The sequence below is a fragment of the Anguilla anguilla genome, chromosome 5 (assembly GCF_013347855.1).
Source record: "Anguilla anguilla isolate fAngAng1 chromosome 5, fAngAng1.pri, whole genome shotgun sequence".
Lineage (NCBI taxonomy): Eukaryota > Metazoa > Chordata > Actinopteri > Anguilliformes > Anguillidae > Anguilla > Anguilla anguilla.
In genome coordinates, this window is record NC_049205.1 from 64393445 (window position 1) to 64415145 (window position 21701).

Consider the following 21701-nt stretch of genomic DNA (forward strand, 5'->3'; position numbering starts at 1 on the left):
CACATGAATTGTATTCTTTTCCTGTCCTCTATGACCTGTTGCCAAAGAGAGTTTTAAACTGAGAACACCACAATGCATGAGTTAAACCTTTGTCATCTGAGAGACTGTGTAGGTGTGTGTAATCAACTGCTTTAATTGAGCAATTAAGCTTATATTTAGCTGGTGTTGAATAACAGCAACAGGCAACAGACCCTGTGGCTCCCCAGGATTATTTGCTAAAAAATAAGAAATTTTTTGTCATAACTTTTTTAAATTATTATCACTCCTGTCATTCAAATGATTCAATTGTCTCGTTACTGACGTTTTTATAGTCGATGTGATGTGTGCCTGTGATGTACACGTGTTAGCCATGTAATTTTTTTAAACGTGTAACTGGCACATGCGACTTCATCGCTATGTTACAGAATCAAAGTGAGAACGCTCTGCTAACTGGGTGGGAATGAGATGTGCTTTTGCCAGTATCGCAGTGCAGCTGTACACTAAGAGCAGCATTTTATTTTTCATGAAATAAAGCCATTCCATATGCCTGGAATCAGCTCAGACTGTTACTCACTGAACGGTTCTGGGGGTTCTGTAATGATGTGGCGGACTTTTTTTTCCTGGTATGACCGCATGTTAAAGCATTTCTATCATCCAGGGAGGGGTGTGTCTTCAGGTGACAGTGCCCCCGTCCATAGAGCAGAATTAGCCCAGTCGTTTGAGGACCATGACACTGATGTTCTCCTAATGTCATCACCTTCCCAGTTCAGAGCTCATTCCAGCATTTATGGAATATTCTGGAATAGGATCTGAGAGAGTGGTTTTTCCTCTTTCGTAGACTAAGAGTGAGACGATTGACTTCCTGGTGTTACATTGCTTCTGCGGTGTAGCAGAATTGTAGATGATGGCAGAATCTGAGCCACTGTGCATACAGTAATTCCGCGTATGCAGTAACCAGCTCTGCTGCGATGCAAATCCAGCCCGCCCGACTCCCCTGTTGTCACATCGCTGCGAGAAATGACACGTGGTTCACACAGTTATTAGAAGCGCAATGGTTATCCACTCAGATGTTAAAGTGGAGACATATGTCAGTTTGAACAGCAGCACGACTAATTAGGAGTAAGAATGGTAGAAATGGATGTTTTCCTTACCGCGAGGAGTTTGTTGTGACACCTGCACTCACGTGGCTCATTATCGAGGGCTGATCGGGCTCGACCAATCGCTGCAGCGCTGCTCAGCGAAACCGGCGGCTCGGAGAATCTACCAGAGACTAGACTGGAAAAAGGACGGGCAGAGGATAGGAGTGCTGACAGCGAAACAAACATTAAGTTATCCGGGATATCCATCCCACATCCAAACGGAGGTAAGGGGAAGTGAGAACAAAGTTACAAACTATTCAAACAGAAGTCGATATAGCTCACTGAGTTATCAGAATTGCGGTAGTTTACACTTAGGAAACAGTATATTTTCGTGGTTGTTTGATTGTTCTGACAATATCAGCGCTACGTTTACGCAAGCATAGTGGTTAACCCCAGACGTGTAAAATGTCTGACAGTTTTTGAAAATAAGTTATTTTCGCTAGATAGATGGCAAATGGCCATAGTCATAACGTTCATAGCATAATTTTTTCCCCCCAAAACATTTTAATGTAGTCACACTTGTATATTCTCACCTACAGTTCAACTTGAGAAGATAACTTTGCAAATCAGCCGGAAAGTGGTTCCGGGTGTGGTGTTTTATTGTTATTCATTCGGATTTAAGTATTCCCGAACAGCCCGAGACGGGACAGTTTTTTTTTTTTTTGCCTATTGTTGGTATATTCAAGTAGGAATATGATGGAATTACAGTAATAATAGTGATTACTTTCCCTAGTCTGAAGTCTGAGGTTGTGCGCCACTGTAGCTGGCGGTGGTTTAGAATTTTGCCCAAATTGAATTGTGAATTGGGTGTGTCCTATTAAATAACCAAACACGTTCCATTTTATGGAGATATTTTGATGTGTTGCACTAGCAAATATATGTTTTTTTTCGTGTAGACATGCGCTTCAGTCGACAAACATTTGGCTTATGTAATGTTAGCAAATTAATTGTAATGTGATTCATGCAATGCATTTTCGAGCTGATTGAGTGTCACGCTAACATTCCCGAGGGGCTGACTGCCTACAGGCTACTTTGAGTTAATCAGCTGATTGCGATAGTGAATGCGGTTAACATTTGGCAACCCCGTGATCCTGGTGAAACTATTTTTCAGGCCAGATTACTACATTTTGGATGTAATTACAACACAGTACAAGTCACAGCTATGAGTTTACATCGACAACTTTAAATGTAGTAGCATAGCCTATACAGCAGTAAATCTCATCAGATGATTACGTATGACTAAAATGTTTGGTAATGAAAGTATAAGCCTATCCACTAGCCAACAATATAATTTTTTCAAATAAAATAAAAACCATTGAGCATCGGTAGCACCGTTCATGAATGTCACTGGAGTCACACTATCAGAACTTTATCACCGAAGCAGAATCGTGACAATCGTGACGTCAGTTCGCGTGAACATCGGTTTCCTAAATTCAAACTAACGGTAGCAGATAACATAACTGAGTGGACTTGCCGAAAGCAACACGATTCTACTTACGAATAAGGTAATTTAGTGACTGCTGCTTGTTGCCTGTAGCCGTGTAGCCTAGTCTATGGCGTTAAACCGGGGCAGGCGATCTTCTTCGGCATTAGCTACTAGCAATATGGCTAGCTCGAACATTGTAACAAGCGTAGCTAGATAGCTAACTACAACATGACTATGTGCGACAAAAAACGGTTTAAATATTTAATTGGCTAATTATGTAGCCAAATTCTGTGTAATTATCTGTAGTTGATTTAGATTGTATATGTATATATATGGAGAAATACAAGTAGTCGTAAATTATCAAAAATATGATCGTTAGCGTTAGTTCTACCGATCGAGCCTAGGAGCTAGTTGCCTCCCAACCGGCTTCTTAGTTGGCTAGCTTATATGTAGATAGCTACCTTTTAGCTACTGACTGACTTAACGTTACTTTTGAAGACTTAATATGGCTGACTGGAGTTAATTTTTACATTCTTGTGTGTTGTGCGCTGGCTAGGAAAGTAGTGCAAAAATGAGTCCATGTGCTGTCCTAGCTTGCTAGCTAGCTGTTAGCTCGCTAGCCTGTGAGGACATTTAGGGCGCCATTGATCTAATGTCCAAGCAGTGTAAAAATTGGTCTTCACCCTATGGATTTGGACTGAAATGTGTGAATTAATCATTTAGCATTAATTCGTAATTTGTGTATTTGTGCAATTATAAGTACAAAAACAAGATGAAGGGGAATTTCATGTGCACAGATACTTGAAAACAAATACCAAACGGCTTATAGGCTGACTGCCTCAAATACAGATAACACATTCAAAAAAGTAAACTTGTAGAAAAGAAATATGTAATCAAAAGCCTACGAAAATAACCGTGTTGACAAGAAGTAATGAGTATTGGGGTCGATCAATAAGCTGCAAGTGCAACAAGTCATCATTGTGCAGCTTGTGGGCGCCACCTTCAGGTGAGCGCGAGTAAGCGCGTCCTTTGTGTGGGCAGGATGTCAGACCTGGAGGTGGTGAAGAAGATGCTCCGGGCCGTGCTGCAGTCGAAGAAGAGCGGCGTGTCGCTGTCGCGGCTGCAGTCGGAGTACTGGGCGCTGACGGGCGAGTTCATCCCCCACAAGCAGATGGGCTACCCCACCATGGAGGCCTTTCTGCGCAGCGTGCCCTCTGTCGCCCGCATGGAGGTCAGCCGCGTGGGGGAGGTGAGCGCTCGGGCCGGGGAGGAGGTTGCAGGTTCGAATCTCTGCTTCATGGCGAGGGTGTGTAAGCCTGGCTGGGGAAGGCCGCAGGGTCTGCTGGTTCACAGCTGTTACTCAGCATTTAATGAGATCAGTCATTTAGCAGACGCTCTTATCCAGAGTGACTTACAACGTGGCCAGAATACTGCCTCCGTGTGGGGGGGGAGGGGAGGGGGGAGATGACGGTGCTGCTGAGGTGCTGGTGTGTGATGTAGTGACTGTGCTGGTGTGTGATGTGACTGTGCTGGTGTGTGATGTAGTGACTGCTGGTGTTTGATGTAGTGACTGTGCTGGTGTGTGATGTGACTGTGCTGGTGTGTGATGTAGTGACTGTGCTGGTGTGTGATGTGACTGTGCTGGTATGTGATGTAGTGACTGCTGGTGTTTGATGTAGTGACTGTGCTGGTGTGTGATGTAGTGACTGCTGGTGTGTGATGTAGTGACTGCTGGTGTTTGATGTAGTGACTGCTGGTGTTTGATGTAGTGATTGTGGTGGTGTGTGATGTAGTGACTGTGCTGGTGTGTGATGTAGTGACTGTGCTGGTATGTGATGTAGTGACTGCTGGTATGTGATGTAGTGACTGCTGGTGTTTGATGCAGTGACCGTGCTGGTGTGTGATGTAGTGATTGTGGTGGTGTGTGATGTAGTGACTGTTCTGATTTAATCAGGAAATATTTACTTTATTACCATCATTATCGTCTCACCATGCTTTGACCTGTCAGCAAAAGCTCTAGGTATATGTGCTTGTGACAGACCCAAGTCTGTCTGTCTGCCTGTGGCTGAGACTTTTAGGTTCAGGAAAATCTGCATTTCCTTCTGAGTCAGCCGGAATGAGCCCTGCTCTCTGCTGCCCCCAGGTGGTGTGTTTCGCGGCGGTGTGCAAGGAGACGGCGCACATCGCTCAGCTGGTGGCCCGCCAACGCACCTCCAAGAAGGCGGGGGGGTCGCAGCTGGTGAACTGCCAGATGAGGGTGAAGCCCAGCTCGCCCTTCATGCTCTACGGTAGGTTCCCCTCGGCGCCCCCTGGAGGATCCGAGCGGGGCTGCAGGCAGGGCCCCTCTCTCCCTACATCTCCCCCAGCTTCAGCTGTGGAGTACCTTCCCCTCAACTCATCCTGCTGATTTTTTCTGTGTGATCAGCTGCTGTGGATGATCCCTGCAGAGCTCGTGGCTCCTCAGGCTCGAGGCTGCAGAGTCCTCAGCTAGCCCAGTCTTTCATTCAACCCAACACAGACTCAGCCATGTGCTGAAAGTGGTGCAGCAGTGTGCTCCTGTGTGCTGTGGGTTATTAGTCAGCCCTGGCAGGTACAGGATCCAGGATTTGGCCTATTTCACTGCTCAGTGTGCTCACAGCACAGCTAAGAATAAAGTCCTGATATCAGGCCACATGTTCCCCCCCGCCCCCCCGTCCTGCTCTGGGGGGGTTTCATCCTGGATTCGGCGAGTCCCCAGTCCCCGGCTTTACATCCACAGCAGACAGAGGACCTGGAGACGGCCGCTTCCTCGTCCTCCTCCTCTTCTTCAGCCAGGGGGCCCTGAAGAAGAGAGTGTGTGCTCTCCCCCAGCTCTCCCGCTGGGACGGGGGCGGGCTGATTTTGGCTGAAAGGGGGGTGTCGGGCCCTTGAGACGGGGGCGTCTGCTGCTGGCGATCGGCTCTGACGGGTGCTGCTCGTTCCTCTCCTGCTTCCTTCAGCTTGCAGCGGTGAGCCACCGGAGGACCCGCCCGGTTCTGGTTCTGGATCTAAGGTCCTTTGGGTTCTTAGGGAGGAACACTGAGCCTGGGAGCACGCTCGCTCGGATGTAGGACCTGTCTGTCCATCTGCATTTTTTATTATTTATTTTGTGGATGCACATTTTCAAGCAGCAGAAAATGTGGTTGGTGCTTTGACCTGTCCCTGGATCCGGTCTTTGTATTTCTCTCCCAGAAAACCTGAACTGAATTTCCGCCCCTCGTTGAAAGAGCGTACGTAAGGTGGTCTCCTGAGCGATCAGCGCGGGGTGTCGCGGACGTGGCGGAGTTGTGGGAGCATCGGAGCGCTCTCCCTCAGGGTTGGGCGTTGATTGTCCTGCGGGCTCTCGTTCCGGAACGTTCTGTGGCTGCACTGCAGAAGCAGCTGTGGGTGAATGCTTCGTTCTCTGGGAGGAAGCCTGAGTTTCGGGCCACATTCTGCCCCGGGCCAGATGGCACAGAAGCATGTTCCTGTGCCCAGATGAGGGGAGTAATCCCCCCTTCCCCCCCCCTGCAATGCTGACCCCCCCCGGCCCGGGCCAGCCGCTCACACCTCTGCCGGTCCCTCTGCAAGGCGTGTGTATAGGTGCCTCTTTACTGTGGTTTCTGTGTTTATTACAAAGAGCTGCATGTTTGGTAATGTGTGATATTCACTGTGTAACAATGAGTCTGGTGTTGGGAGTTACTATGACCTGTCTGTTCTTGGGAGTGGTTTTAATAATGACCCCGCCTCCCCCACCCCCCCCCAGCAAAGCCCAGGACGTCTCTGCGGCAGCCGGAGCACCTGGGCCGGTCCGTGCGGGGCGGGGCGCGCCAGCCCCCTGCTGGGCGCCCGGGGTGCGTTGGGGACCGCCGGCAGACGTGTGTGCGGGACACCCAGCCTGAGGAGAGGGGGGGGGTTTTGCCCCAGCTCCGCGCCCCCGAGGAGAGGGGGGTCCTGTCTCCCCAGCTCCGCGCCCCCAAGGAGAGGGGGGTCCTGTCTCCCCAGCTCCGCGCCCCTGAGGAGAGGGGGGTCCTGTCTCCCCAGCTCCGCACCCCGAACGTGCAGGTGAAGAAGCCCAGTGTGACCACTGAGAGGTGAGTGAAGGCTGTTAACCGCTCACACACACGGACGGTAAAACACTGCTGCTGGAATGCCCTGTACAGCCCTGTACATCCCTATGCAGTCATATACAGCCCTGTACACCCCTATGCAGTCATATACAGCCCTGTACAGCCCTATACAGCCCTATGCAGTCATATACCGCCCTGTACAGCCCTGTTCATCCCTATGCAGTCATATACAGCCCTGTACAGCCCTGTACATCCCTATGCAGTCATATACAGCCCTGTACAGCCCTGTACATCCCTATGCAGTCATATACAGCCCTATACAGCCCTGTACATCCCTATGCAGTCATTTACAGCCCTATACAGCCCTATGCAGTCATATACAGCCCTGTACAGCCCTGTACATCCCTATGCAGTCTCATACAGCCCTGTACAGCCCTGTACATCCCTATGCAGTCATATACAGCCCTGTACACCCCTATGCAGTCATATACAGCCCTGTACAGCCCTATACAGCCCTATGCAGTCATATACCGCCCTGTACAGCCCTGTTCATCCCTATGCAGTCATATACAGCCCTGTACAGCCCTGTACATCCCTATGCAGTCATATACAGCCCTGTACAGCCCTGTACATCCCTATGCAGTCTCATACAGCCCTGTACAGCCCTATGCAGTCTCATACAGCCCTGTACAGCCCTGTACATCCCTATGCAGTCATATACAGCCCTGTACACCCCTATGCAGTCATATACAGCCCTGTACAGCCCTATACAGCCCTATGCAGTCATATACCGCCCTGTACAGCCCTGTTCATCCCTATGCAGTCATATACAGCCCTGTACAGCCCTGTACATCCCTATGCAGTCATATACAGCCCTGTACAGCCCTGTACATCCCTATGCAGTCATATACAGCCCTGTACACCCCTATGCAGTCATATACAGCCCTGTACAGCCCTATACAGCCCTATGCAGTCATATACCGCCCTGTACAGCCCTGTTCATCCCTATGCAGTCATATACAGCCCTGTACAGCCCTGTACATCCCTATGCAGTCATATACAGCCCTGTACAGCCCTGTACATCCCTATGCAGTCATATACAGCCCTATACAGCCCTGTACATCCCTATGCAGTCATTTACAGCCCTATACAGCCCTATGCAGTCATATACAGCCCTGTACAGCCCTGTACATCCCTACGCAGTCATATACAGCCCTGTACATCCCTATACAGCCCTGTACATCCCTATGTCGTCATATACAGCCATACACAGCCCTAAGCAGTCATATACAGCCCTGTACATCCCTATGCAGTCATTTACAGCCCTATACAGCCCTATGCAGTCATGTACAGCCCTATACAGCCCTATGCAGTCATATATAGCCCTGTACAGCCCTGTACATCCCTATGCAGTCATATACAGCCCTGTACATCCCTATGCAGTCATATACAGCCCTGCACATCCCTATGCAGTCATATACAGCCCTGTACATCCCTATGCAGTCATATATAGCCCTGTACAGCCCTGTACATCCCTATGCAGTCATATACAGCCCTGTACATCCCTATGCAGTCATTTACAGCCCTGTACATCCCTATGCAGTCATTTACAGCCCTATACAGCCCTATGCAGTCATATACAGCCCTGTACAGCCCTGTACATCCCTATGCAGTCATTTACAGCCCTATACAGCCCTATGCAGTCATATACAGCCCTGTACAGCCCTGTACATCCCTATACAGTCATATACAGCCCTGTACAGCCCTGTACATCCCTATGCAGTCATGTACAGTCCTATACAGCCCTGTATATCCCTATGCAGTCATATACAGCCCTGTACATCCCTATGTCGTCATATACAGCCATACATAGCCCTAAGCAGTCATATACAGCCCTGTACATCCCTATGCAGTCATATAAAGCCCTATACAGCCCTGTAGAGCCCTATGCAGTCATATACAGCCCTGTACAGCCCTATACAGCCCTGTACAGCTGTCTCCAGCTCTGCAGCTGAGGTGTTTTTTTCACACAGAGAGTAGTTACTCTGTGGAATAGCCTGGCAGGTCATGTAGTAGAGGTGGAAACTCTGGGGATTTTCAAGACTAGGCTTGATACAGAGTTAGATGTGTCTAGCCTGTGGGTAATCGGAGCACTAGGTACAATTTAGTTGGGAAAATGGCGAGCATTGTTGGGCTGAATGACCTGGTCTCGTCATTGTGTTATGTTGTGTTGTGCCCTCTGCTGTGGAGTCAGAGCTGTTTTCCCTGTATTTTGTCAGAAATAGGCACTCAAGACGTGATTTCTTCTAAGGTTCCAAATGCAGTCTTCTGTTTAGACCTGCAAAATAAATTTTTGTTGAAAGTATGTTTGTTGCATAAAGTCTCAAGAACTCTCTTTTGCCCGTGTGTAAGGTTTTCAGCATGCGTACTGATATTTATGGTTTGTTTACGCAGGAGAAACAGTCTGTGTTCTTTTATGCAAGCCTACCAAACTTCACACTGTTAATGTGGTATCATGTTGATATTGAGTATTGTGATACTAAACCTGGTATTGGTATCAGTCAGAGTTCTGATATTGTGACTGCACTGTTTTTGATAGAGTGCATTTGTACTTGTCAATATCTGTTACCATTTAGAACTGTGAACTGGCTAGGAAGGGATGGATGAAGTTATGCTGGATCCTCAGTTATGACAGTGTGTTATGTGCAGCTGAAGCTGTGCTGTGATCTATTGTCCACGGCTGTGCTCTGGAACGTTCCCTGGCAGGTTTAGCGTGAAGCTGTTGTGCTGCTGTAAGGCTAGCTGGGCCTGCTGACTCAGCACACTGCCATAGAGATCAGCTGACATGGTCTGGCCTATCCAACATTCCTTTATACTGGTTTTAATGTTCGTGCCAACACTATGGGAATGGATCAGTCTGGGCCGAGCCGTGCTAACGCTAGGGGAATGGACCCAGCTGTGCTAACGCTATGGGAATGGATGAGTCTGGGCCCAGCTACGCTAACGCTATGCGGACAGACACAGCCGTGCTAACGCTAGGGGAATGGACCCAGCCGTGCTGAGGCTAGGGGAATGGACCCAGCCGTGCTAACGCTAGGGGAATGGACCCAGCCGTGCTAACGCTAGGGGAATGGACCCAGCCGTGCTAACGCTAGGGGAATGGACCCAGCCGTGCTAACGCTGGGGGAATGGACCCAGCCGTGCTAACGCTAGGGGAATGGACCCAGCCGTGCTAACGCTGGGGGAATGGACCCAGCCGTGCTGAGGCTAGGGGAATGGACCCAGCCGTGCTAACGCTAGGGGAATGGACCCAGCCATGCTAACACTAGGGGAATGGACCCAGCCGTGCTAACGCTAGGGGAATGGACCCAGCCGTGCTAACGCTAGGGGAATGGACCCAGCCGTGCTAACGCTAGGGGAATGGACCCAGCCGTGCTAACGCTAGGGGAATGGACCCAGCCGTGCTAACGCTAGGGGAATGGACCCAGCCGTGCTAACGCTAGGGGAATGGACCCAGCCGTGCTGAGGCTAGGGGAATGGACCCAGCCGTGCTAACGCTATGCGGACAGACACAGCCGTGCTAACGCTAGGGGAATGGACCCAGCTGTGCTAACGCTAGGGGAATGGACCCAGCCGTGCTAACGCTAGGGGAATGGACCCAGCTGTGCTAACGCTAGGGGAATGGACCCAGCTACGCTAACGCTATGCGGACAGACACAGCCGTGCTAACGCTACGGGAGCAGACCCAGCCATGAGAGAGAGATCCTCTGAGCCCTGCTTTGTGCACAGGATTAGCCGCTCTGCTTCTGTGCACCATGACTCAGCACGTCTCTGCTCCACGTGCCTCTCGCCAAACTCAGCACACTCATTACGAGCTCTGATACGCCTCATATACACAGTGTGTACAGCTCTGTGACTGTACCTGGGGCATGCATGGGCTAGGATGATGTTTGGCCTGTGTGTTGGGCCACAAAGGTGGCACAAACTTCAAAACGAATAATATGGAATACGGAAGAGTCCAGATTAGGTTGGAATTTGCCCTGAGGCTGTGCAGGTTTAGTTGGTATGAGGGGCTTTGGGTTGGGTTTGTTGTGTGAGGGCTCACGCTGTGGTACAGTACTCTGTGTGTCTGAAGTCATTAGCTCTGCTGAAGGGTCCAGTCACATGACCCTCCCGGTGCATTCTGCAGCCTGTACTGGGCCTTGGGCTGCCCTGTCTCTCCTGTGTATGAGTGTGTGTGTGTCTGTCCGTGTGTTCTCCTGTGTGTGTGTGTGTCTGTGTGTATGTGTGTGTTCTCCTGTGTGTGTGTGTTCTCCTGTGTGTGTGTGTGTCTGTGTGTGTTCTCCTGTGTGTGTGTGTGTCTGTGTGTATGTGTGTGTTCTCCTGTGTGTGTGTGTGTGTGTCTGTGTGTGTTCTCCTGTGTGTGTGTGTGTATATGAGTCTGTGTGTCTGTGTGTATGTGTGTGTTCTCCTGTGTGTGTGTGTGTCTGTGTGTATGTGTGTGTTCTCCTGTGTGTGTGTGTGTGTGTGTCTGTGTGTATGTGTGTGTTCTCCTGTGTGTGTGTGTGTGTGTATGTGTGTGTTCTCCTGTGTGTGTGTGTGTCTGTGTGTATGTGTGTGTTCTCCTGTGTGTGTGTGTGTGTGTGTCTGTGTGTGTTCTCCTGTGTGTGTGTGTGTATATGAGTCTGTGTGTGTGTGTGTCTGTGTGTGTTCTCCTGTGTGTGTGTGTGTATATGAGTCTGTGTGTCTGTGTTTATGTGTGTGTTCTCCTGTGTGTGTGTGGGGGGGGGGGGGCAGGCAGTCCCATGGTATGGTGTGTATGAAACCCTTGCTGTAGATGGGATAAGGTGACACACTCTGGCTCTCCTCTTAAAGAGCAGGGAAATGTCATTAAGCTCAAACCCAGCGTGTCTGTCTGAATTAACCCTGCTGCTGTTAGTACAGCCAGTTCCCCTATTAACCCTGCACAGCCTCTTATTCACTCATTTATTCAGCAAGTTGTGCTTGGGAGTCTCTCTGCAGTCGGTTCTTGCCAGCCCACACACAGCAAAAATATAACGCCCAAATATCCCCCAGATTACCGGCAGAAAAATAGGGATTCATCAGGAAATGCTGCTTTTCAGACCCACATCTCAGCCAAAGAGGGAAACGTATACAGAGCCACACGCGCGCACACACACACACACACACACACACACACACACACAGGAGAACAGACACAGGAGAACACACACACGTGTTTTTACATTCTGATAGCACAACGGACTGTTCAGCAGTCTGTACCCATTGCAGCTCACGGTGTGGAGCTGTTTGTGTGGTTGTGAAAGTGAAATTTCCATTGGTGTGTTTTGTGATGTAATTCACTTTAAGGCCGGAGAAGAGGATGACCCTCCCCTCCAGATTTCAGAAAGAAGTGCATGCCTTCATCTCCAGGAACTCCCAGCAGAGCAGTGAGTGGGGGGAGGGGGTGGGGGGTGCTCTTTTTGCCACAGGGAAGGCTCATGGTGCGGGGGGGGTGTATGTGCAGGAAAGGCTCATGGTGCATTGTGGGGGGGGGGGGGGTGTATGTGCAGGAAAGGCTCACGGTGCATTGTGGGGGGTATATGTGCAGGAAAGGTTCATGGTGCATTGTGGGGGGGGGGCAGTGTATGTGCAGGAAAGGTTTATGGTGCATTGTGGGGGGGGGGCAGTGTATGTGCAGGAAAGGTTTATGGTGCATTGTGGGGGGGGGGCAGTGTATGTGCAGGAAAGGTTTATGGTGCATTGTGGGGGGGGTGTATGTGCAGGAAAGGCTCATGGTGCATTGTGGGGGGTGTATGTGCAGGAAAGGCTCACGGTGCATTGTGGGGGGTGTATGTGCAGGAAAGGCTCACGGTGCATTGTGGGGGGTGTATGTGTGCCCCTTTCAGCTCCTGCTCACCTGAATGAGAACAACGTTTCTGTGAAGCCCAGACCGGCCCCGCCCCCAGCCCCGCCCGCCTCCTACAACGCGCAGGTGGTCCAGGGCCGCCTAAAAGAGGTCCTTCACAAGCACAGCAATGGATTCTGGGTATCCAAGCTGCCCCAGCTGTACCGTGAGCTGTACAAGCAGGAGCTGCCCCCGGACGCGCTGAGGGAGCTGGAGCACTGGTCCCATATCTGCACGGTACGCCGCCCGCAGCCTGCCTCTTTACGCCGCCCGCAGCCTGCCTCTTTACACCGCGGTACACCACCTGCAGCCGGCCTCTTTACACCGCAGTACGCCGCCCGCAGCCTGCCTCTTTACACCGCGGTACACCACCTGCAGCCGGCCTCTTTACACCGCAGTACGCCGCCCGCAGCCTGCCTCTTTACGCCGCCCGCAGCCTGCCTCTTTACACCGCGGTACACCACCTGCAGCCGGCCTCTTTACACCGCAGTACGCCGCCCGCAGCCTGCCTCTTTACCCCGCCCGCAGCCTGCCTCTTTACACCGCCCGCAGCCTGCCTCTTTACGCCGCCCGCAGCCTGCCTCTTTACACCGCGGTACACCACCTGCAGCCGGCCTCTTTACACCGCAGTACGCCGCCCGCAGCCTGCCTCTTTACCCCGCCCGCAGCCTGCCTCTTTACACCGCCCGCAGCCTGCCTCTTTACACCGCCCGCAGCCTGCCTCTTTACACCGCCCGCAGCCTGCCTCTTTACACCGCCCGCAGCCTGCCTCTTTACACCGCCCGCAGCCTGCGTCTTTACGCCGCCCGCAGCCTGCCTCTTTACCCCGCCCGCAGCCTGCCTCTTTACACCGCCCGCAGCCTGCCTCTTTACACCGCCCGCAGCCTGCCTCTTTACACCGCCCGCAGCCTGCGTCTTTACACCGCCCGCAGCCTGCGTCTTTACACCGCCCGCAGCCTGCGTCTTTACACCACCCGCAGCCTGCCTCTTTACCCCGCCCGCAGCCTGCCTCTTTACACCGCCCGCAGCCTGCCTCTTTACACCGCCCGCAGCCTGCGTCTTTACACCGCCCGCAGCCTGCCTCTGCAGCGTCATTTCCTGCTTCTCTAGCTGTTTATGAACCCTGACATCAGCGCACACAGTCCCGTTGTGCAGCAGGATGTTTCTGCTGAGCCTGGTGAAGGTGGAGTTGCGTAGTCAGAGAGTGTGCTGTAGCTCCACCTATTTTCGGTTGCATGAAGCTTTCTTCAGATTGCATTGTTGCCTGTCCGTCTTACGCTGGTGTGTTAGAGAGCTGTGTGTAGTGTGGTAAATGGTAAATGGACTGCATTTATGTAGCGCTTTTATCCAAAGCGCTTTACAATTGATGCCTCTCATTCACCAGAGCAGTTAGGGGTTAGGTGTCTTGCTCAGGGACACTTCGACACGCCCAGGGTGGGGATCGAACCGGCAACCCTCCAACTGCCAGACATCCGCTCTTACCTCCTGAGCTATGTCGCCCGACATAGTGTGTGTTAGAGCTGTGGTGTGTGGTGTGTGTTTCAGGTAGAGAAGCCCTGCAGCAGTAACCCTGCGGAGAGGCTGCTGTACCCCTCTAAAGACCTGCGGCAGCCCAAGCTCCCCGTCCCCAGACCCCCAGCCCGACCCAAACTCCAACCCGCCGCGCTGCTCCCGTTCCCCGGCCCGAGGGCCCCGGCGGGGGCGGCTCTGGCTCCGGAGCTCAAGCAGAAGCTGGCGCTGCTCCTGGGCAGGTACACCAGCGGCCTGTGGGCCCACGCCCTGCCCAAACTCTTCCAGGAGGCCTACAAGAGCCCGCTGCCCGCGCAGGTGCTGGGCGAGCTCGCCCTGCTGGCGGACATCTGCACGGTGGAGTACCCCATGCCCGACAACACGCGCAAGGCCATCCTGTACGCCCGCGAGCCCGCGGACGCCGCCGCCCGCCCCCGCGCCCGCCAGGAGGCCGGCCGCCGCCTCAGCAGCCAGGCCGTGCCCCCCCTCGCCCTCCCCGCCGAGGAGTACCCCTCCGTGCTGGTGGTGGAGGCCGGCAGCACCAACAGCGTGGTCCTCAGGCAAGGCCCCGCCCCCACGTCCTGCCCCGCCCCCTGTCCTGCCCCGCTCTGCCCCCTGTCCTGCTCCACCCCCCTGTCCTGCTCCGCTCTGCCCCCTGTCCTGCTCCACCCCCCTGTGCTGCTCTGCCTCCTGTCCTGCTCCACCCCCCTGTCCTGCCCCGCTCTGCCCCCTGTCCTGCTCCACCCCCCTGTGCTGCTCTGCCTCCTGTCCTGCTCCACCCTCCTGTCCTGCCCCGCTCTGCCCCCTGTCCTGCTCCACCCCCTATACTGCAGAATGCTGACAATGTTTTCTGAGCTAACAGCGTAGACATGGCTCTTGTTGGGGTCGTATAAACACTGCTTGTGCTGATTTAACACTGCTTGTGCTAGTTTAACACTGCTTGTGCTGATTTAACACTGCTTGTGCTAGTTTAACACTGCTTGTGCTGATTTAACACTGCTTGTGCTAGTTTAACACTGCTTGTGCTGATTTAACACTGCTTGTGCTAGTTTAACACTGCTTGTGCTGATTTAACACTGCTTGTGCTGATTTAGCACTGCTTGTGCTAATTTAACACTGCTTGTGCTAATTTAACACTGCTTGTGCTAATTTAACACTGCTTGTGCTAATTTAACACCGCTTGTGCTGATTTAGCACTGCTTGTGCTAATTTAACACTGCTTGTGCTGATTTAACACTGCTTGTGCTAGTTTAGCACTGCTTGTGCTGATGTAACGCTGCTTGTGTGGAGTGTGTTGTGCGCGTATAAATGTGTGGTATGGAGTGTGTGTTGGGCTTGTGTTGTCATACAGTGTGTGTGTTGGGCTTGTGTTGTCATACAGAGTGTGTGTGTGGTGCGCATACTCGGTGGCTGACCCATGGCGCCCCCTGCAGGTACATTGGGGAGGGCTACTCTCAGGCTCAGGAGCAGCTGGAGGATGAGATGAGGGAGTTCTACAGCCAGGCCGGCGCGGGGAAGGCGCTGCTCAACCCCGCCACGGGCCAGCTAGCCGCCGTGCGCGCCGAGGAAGAGGAGGAGGTGCTGCGCGCCCAGGTGCGCGAGGTCACCACCGACAGGGTCAAGGTAGGAGCGCTGCGGTACTCGCCCACGCGGCAGCCATTTTGTGTTAGCGTGCCCCGTGGTGGAGCTGCCTCAGCCTGCTGTTCTGTGGCAACTCGCAGGTGTACTACGTGGATCACGGCTTCACTGAGGTCATCAGCAAGGGGAAGCTCCTGGAACTGCACGAGAAGTTCTTCAGGCTGCCCTTCCAGGCCGCCAAGTGCAAGCTCGCCGGTGGGTGCAGTGCCGCGTCCTGCTGGTAGGGGGCAGTGTTTTGTACTCCAGTCCTGGGGGGCTGCGGTATCTGCTGGGTTTGTTGGTTTCCCTTACCAGCCAGTTTAGAACCTTGGAGACAAAATTTGTGAACTCTCTAGCCAGTAGGTGACTGAAATGAGGCACGAGAGTTGGTGAATGTGAGGGTTGGTGAGTGTGAGGGTCGGTGAGTGTGAGGGTCGGTGAGTGTGAGGGTCGGTGAGTGTGAGGGTCGGTGTATGTGAGGGTTGGTGAGTGTGAGGGTCGGTGAATGTGAGGGTCGGTGAATGTGATGGTCGGTGAATGTGAGGGTCGGTGAATGTGATGGTTGGTGAGTGTGAGGGTCGGTGAATGTGAGGGTGGGTGAGTGTGAGGGTCGGTGAATGTGATGGTTGGTGAGTGTGAGGGTCGGTGAATGTGAGGGTGGGTGAGTGTGAGGGTCGGTGAATGTGATGGTTGGTGAGTGTGAGGGTGGGTGAGTGTGAGGGTCGGTGAGTGTGGTTCGATGAATGTGAGGGTCGGTGAATGTGAGTTAAGTGAGCGCCCTAAGCGGAGCTGGGCGTGCCGTTCTCAGGGCTGGAGCCCTTCTGCCAGGACCCGGCGGTGCTCCAGAGCTTCGAGGCCCTGGCCGGTGGGAAGATCCTGCTGGCGGAGATCCTGGAGCGGGGCGACACGCCCCTGGTGGTGCTGTACGACACGTCGCAGGATGATGATGTCAACATCAACACCGCCTGCCTGAAGGCCGTGCACGACAAGTCCCTGGGGAACCCCCTGCAGGTGGAGTGGGGGGTCTCCCCCAGACTCGCTCTCTCTCTGTCCCTCTCTTTCTCCTTTTCTCTCTCTCCCTCCCTCCCTCTCTCTCTCTCTCTCTCTCTCCCCTTCATTTTCTCTCTCTCCCTCTCTCTATCTCTTCCCCTCTCTTTTTCTCTCTCTCCTCCTCTCTGTTCTCTCTCCCTCTCTCTATTCTCTCTTTGTCTCTCTCCCCCATTCTTCTCTCTAATAGACTCTAATAATGTTTCCTGTGAAATCTTCATTAATGGCTCTAAGTAGTAATTGCATGTGTAATCCTCCACATACGATACTTTACTATATATGTAGTACAGTTTTCCTGCAGTCATTGTGTACCTACAGATCTGACAGTGCACCGACAATAATTCCCTGGGCCTGCAGATGGCAGTATAACTCAGCATTAACAGGTCAGGAACAATAGTAAACAGTGCTCAAAGATAGCAGTGCTACAGAGTCAGGCTGTGCTTGTACATGAATCCAGATGTGCTAGTAAGTCTGAGAATATTCTGAACATGTAAGCCTAGTGAAGGACCTACCAGTAAACACTGCTGTAATTTACATGGTGTCTGTAGTCATACTGACCCGATGCTCACTGTGAAGCGTAGAGAATGATATGTTTGTGTAGAGCAGGTCTGTGCTTTCTGGCTGTTCTCACACACACCTGAGGTGAATTTGTTTTCCTGCATGTAAGCACGGTGTCTTTGGTCCCGCAGGTGAACAGCATCTACGCCAACGTCTCGGTGACCAACGTGTGCTCCGACGGAACCGTCTTCTGCCACCTGCCCTCGCGGGGCCAGGCCAAGCTGAGCAGCATCCTGGAGAAGGCCGAGGCCTACTTCCTCTCGCAGGTCACCCCCGCCTGTTTCCCCGCTTCCTGTCTGCAAACCTCCCCGTTCTCCTCAGAATTACTGAACTGAGTTCTGCACCCAGTGTGGATGCGAATTTTGAGTGTTGCTTCCTGGCTGGTGGAATTGGGAGCAAGTGGTGATGTCATTTCCTGTGTCGCAGGTGACTCCTGAATTCCTGGTGTCCAAGCCGTTCTGTGGGAAGTGCTGCCTGGCACGGTATAAGGGCAAGTGGGCAAGAGTGGAGGTAAGAGCAGCTCTGCTTCAGTAAGGGCCCTGTAGGGCAGCTGAGCTTCAGTAAGGGCCCTGTAGGGCCACTGAGCTTCAGTAAGGGCCCTGTAGGGCCGCTGAGCTTCATTAAGGGCCCTGTAGGGCAGCTGAGCTTCAGTAAGGGCCCTGTAGGGCAGCTCTGCTTCAGTAAGGGCCCTGTAGGGCAGCTCTGCTTCAGTAAGGGCCCTGTAGGGCAGCTGAGCTTCAGTAAGGGCCCTGTAGGGCAGCTCTGCTTCAGTAAGGGCCCTGTAGGGCAGCTCTGCTTCAGTAAGGGCCCTGTAGGGCAGCTGAGCTTCAGTAAGGGCCCTGTAGGGCAGCTCTGCTTCAGTAAGGACCCTGTAGGGCAGCTCTGCTTCAGTAAGGGCCCTGTGGGGCAGCTCTGCTTCAGTAAGGGCCCTGTAGGGCAGCTCTGCTTCAGTAAGGGCCCTGTGGGGCAGCTCTGCTTCAGTAAGGACCCTGTGGGGCAGCTCTGCTTCAGTAAGGGCCCTGTAAGGCAGCTGAGCTTCTGTAAGGCCCTTGTCTGTTCCGCTCTCTCAGATCACTAACCTGCATGGCAGCCGGGTCCTGGACATCCTGTTTGTGGACCTGGGCGTTCCCGCCTCTGTGGAAGTGATTGAGCTGCGGGAGATCCCGCCCCCTTTCCTGCGTGAGCTCATGGCCATCCCGCCGCAGGTCAGCCGCCCACATCATGCATGGGGGGCCGGGGGGGATGTGGTCTGATTTATGTTTTTAGACTGTAAAAGTGCTTCACTTTGTAGTAACTGGGGATGGTTTTGTTATATACACATGACTTCTGTTATTATTTTTTGGATTGGCAAGTAAGCTGTGTTTAAATGTTGAGATGTAAAGGGGTGACTGATTGGTAGAGCAGTGTGTATGTAGTGCAGTGTCTCAGAGCTGTAAGTACAGCAGTGCCCCCTGTCACCTGTCCCCTGATTTGCCCACTGCCCCTGAATCACCCCCTGATTTGTTCACTGCCCCTGAATCACCCCCTGATTTGTTCACTGTCCCTGAATCGCCCTCTCTTCCTCCTCAGGCCATTAAATGCTGCCTGGCGGACCTGTCTGTGAGCGGGGGCTCCTGGACCCCTGACGCCGTGCTGTGGCTCAGAGACGCCGTGCTCAACTCCACCGACTGCAGCATGAAGGCCAGTATTCCCACAGCGCCCCCTAGGGCAGTGGAGGGGAATCTCAGATCTGCTCTTTTGTGTGCCTGGGTGTGTGGGTGTGTGTGTGAATGGGGTGGAGCTGAGGTGTGTGCACATCCCGGTGAGCTCACCTGGCCGCCCCGCCCTGCAGGTATGCCAGCTGGATGAAGCGCGGGGCCTGGTGCAGGTCTACCTGTTCAGCAGCAGTGCCCTCGACCCGCAGACCAGCGTCAACCAGCAGCTGCTGGAGTCCAGCCTGTGGAAACGCGCGACTGACGTCGCCGTGAGCAACAGCGAGACCACACCCCCTGCGGCCAAACCAGCTCTGCCCCCGCAGTGGGAGACCGGCGACGCCCCCGCTGCCCCCGCCGCCCCCGTCCCCGCCGCCCCCCCCGCCCCACTCCAGCTGCCCCCGCTCATGCAGCTGCCCCAGCCGGGGCACAACATGGACATCTACGTGTCTGTGGCGTGCCACCCCGGGCACTTCGTGCTGCAGCCCTGGCAGGACCTGTACAAGCTGGTGGTGCTCATGGGCGAGATGATCCTCTACTACAACAAGATGGAGGAGAAGCAGCTCATCAAGGTGGAGAAGAACCAGATCTACGCCGCCAAGGTGGAGAGCAAGTGAGTCGTGCCTGGGGCGGTGGGGGGGGGGAGCCCGAAATAGCAGGCAGGTCACTGTGTGCTCCAGTGAGATCCTATGTTCTGCTGGTCTGATCAGTGTTTATTCACTTTAAGAGTTACAGCTGCAGTAATACAATCACCGGATTCAAATCTGCTTTTCTCTCACTATAATGAAACAGAGTCTAGTTGTAATCTGGTGTTGGTCAAAGACAGCCTGATTTGTTTTTGAATGAGTAATAATTTGATTTAGCCTGATTATTTGTGAGATGTGACATTATAGCGGCATGTATTAATAAGCTCATGGTTGACAGGTCACTGTTTTTGTGTCTGTACAGAGCGTTACACTGTGGTGTAATCTGAGTGAACTGGTGTTGGTTTGTACAGTTGATTATTTAATTGAGGCAGGTGTGCCTGGTGGACAGACCTGTACACACACCTGCCCCTCATTAACATAACGACCCCCCCCCCCCCAGCTGGCACCGGGTGCTGGTGAAGGGCGTTTTGACCAACGGGCTGGTGTCTGTGTACGAGCTGGACTACGGGAAGCACGAGCTGGTGGACTGCTCGCAGCTGCAGCCGCTCATCAATGAGTTCCGCCAGCTGCCCTTCCAGGGCATCACTGCGCAGCTGGCAGGTAAGGCCCCCACGCCCCGCCCTGCCCCGCCTCTGCTGCCCCGACGCCCCTCCCCCTCTGCCCAAGCCCCTCCCCCTCAGCCTCAGGCCCCGCCTCTGCTGCCCTTACGCCCCTCCCCCTCTGCCCAAGCCACTCCCCCTCGGCCTCAGGCCCCGCCTCTGCTGCCCCGACACCCCTCCCCCTCTACCCATGCACCACCTCCACCTTCTCCCTGTTTAATGTTTCCTTTTCTGCCTGTGTCATTGGACAAATGCAGACCTTTTCTAATCTTAGCTGTTGTTCACCACTGATAGATGCTGTTTGTAGAGTAGCAAAAAAAGTATTTCTGTTGTTATTTTGTCACTGTACTCCGTCCCCCCCCCGTCCCCCCCCAGGGGTGAAGCCCAGGCAGTGGTCAGAGGAGGCCTCCATCGTGTTCCGGAACCACGTGGAGAAGAAGCCGCTGGTGGCGCAGGTGGAGTCCGTGCAGGAGGCCCCCCAGCCCTGGGACCGGAAGGTGGTGGTGTACCTGGTGGACACCTCCCAGGAGGAGAAGGATGTGTGGGTGCACGACATCATGGCCGAGCTGGCAGAGGAGCAGAGCCGGGCTGCGTAGCACCCCCCCCCCCCCCACAACCCCCCCGTACAGGCTTCAGACTGTTACTCAAAGTTCCGTTTACTGCCCCATCCAGTGCCACTGTCATTTACAGAGCAAGTGCTTTATGTGCTCAAAAATCCACTCCACATAACACTCAGATTGCAGTGATTTACGATGGTTTACAAAGGTCTGCTCATTCAATGTTTGTTTTTTTGTTTTTTTGTAAGATATTCAGAAGCTATCCAGAGCAAAACCCTTCCTCCTTGGTTTCTACATTACAATGCAGCCATGTGTCTTAATAGCTGTTCTGCTTGGTTGATTGTCTTTTTTTTCTTCTTACTTTCTTTGTGTGCTGAAATCCTTGGAGTTTTTGAAGAAGCATCACAGTATCTTTACATGTTTGTGTTTACTTCACCAGAGTTTGTGCACATAGGTTATGCGTGCTCGTATCTGAACCCGTGCGCTCGCGGCAGCGCGAGGACAGCCGGATGCATTGTTCTGAATGGAACCGCAGGCAGGGAGTGTTGCTCCAGATGAATATGTATTCTGCATAAACTTGTATGACTGAAAGCAATCCTTTGTTACATGTCAGGTTTACATTAAGGTTAAATGCCCATGTAGAAAGCTGTAGAAGTGGTTTACTAAATTCGTTTTTTTTTGCTGCACTTTGTTAAATTTAATTAAAAATATGTACATAAAGCAGTGTGTGATACTTTATTTTGTCAGACTTGTCAGATGAATTTAAATAATGTAGCGTAACTTGGTACTGATCTGTAAAATATGTACATTTGCGAAGCGGCGCGAGAGTTACGCTGTGGGCATTATTTAACAAGAGGTCACCATTTCTATTTAACCATGTTCAAAGAACGACGTGATCTTTCAGAGTGGTGCCCACGTTTAAATATCGGCTCCGAGAGAACGCGGTCAAAGATGACA

General features: G+C 52.8%; 1 protein-coding gene and 1 long non-coding RNA gene across 4 annotated transcripts; one reads left to right on the forward strand and one right to left on the reverse strand.

The window, feature by feature from the left end:
• Positions 1–322: 322 nt before the first annotated feature.
• On the reverse strand, positions 323–2788 carry LOC118228286. 2 transcript variants are annotated; one of them, XR_004765442.1, is made up of 3 exons: positions 2617–2788; positions 1131–1254; positions 323–987 (listed from the first exon to the last, which is right to left on the reverse strand). It is a non-coding gene; the product is annotated as an uncharacterized LOC118228286 (long non-coding RNA). The 2 variants fall into 2 exon arrangements; XR_004765441.1 differs by lacking the exon at positions 2617–2788 and adding an exon at positions 1652–2200.
• Positions 1246–21456, forward strand: LOC118228273 (tudor domain-containing protein 7B-like). 2 transcript variants are annotated; one of them, XM_035419671.1, is made up of 17 exons: positions 1246–1342; positions 3586–3793; positions 4688–4832; positions 6308–6635; positions 11982–12061; positions 12521–12756; positions 14065–14588; positions 15462–15651; positions 15750–15861; positions 16454–16656; positions 17382–17516; positions 17677–17760; positions 18321–18455; positions 18820–18930; positions 19082–19554; positions 20028–20188; positions 20563–21456. In XM_035419671.1, the coding sequence occupies exons 2-17, from the start codon at positions 3587–3589 to the stop codon at positions 20781–20783; spliced, it is 3345 nt and encodes a 1114-aa protein (XP_035275562.1). In that variant the 5' UTR covers positions 1246–1342; position 3586; the 3' UTR covers positions 20784–21456. The 2 variants fall into 2 exon arrangements, with proteins under 2 accessions (XP_035275562.1, XP_035275561.1); XM_035419670.1 differs by lacking the exon at positions 1246–1342 and adding an exon at positions 2222–2623.
• The last annotated feature ends 245 nt before the right edge of the window (positions 21457–21701 follow it).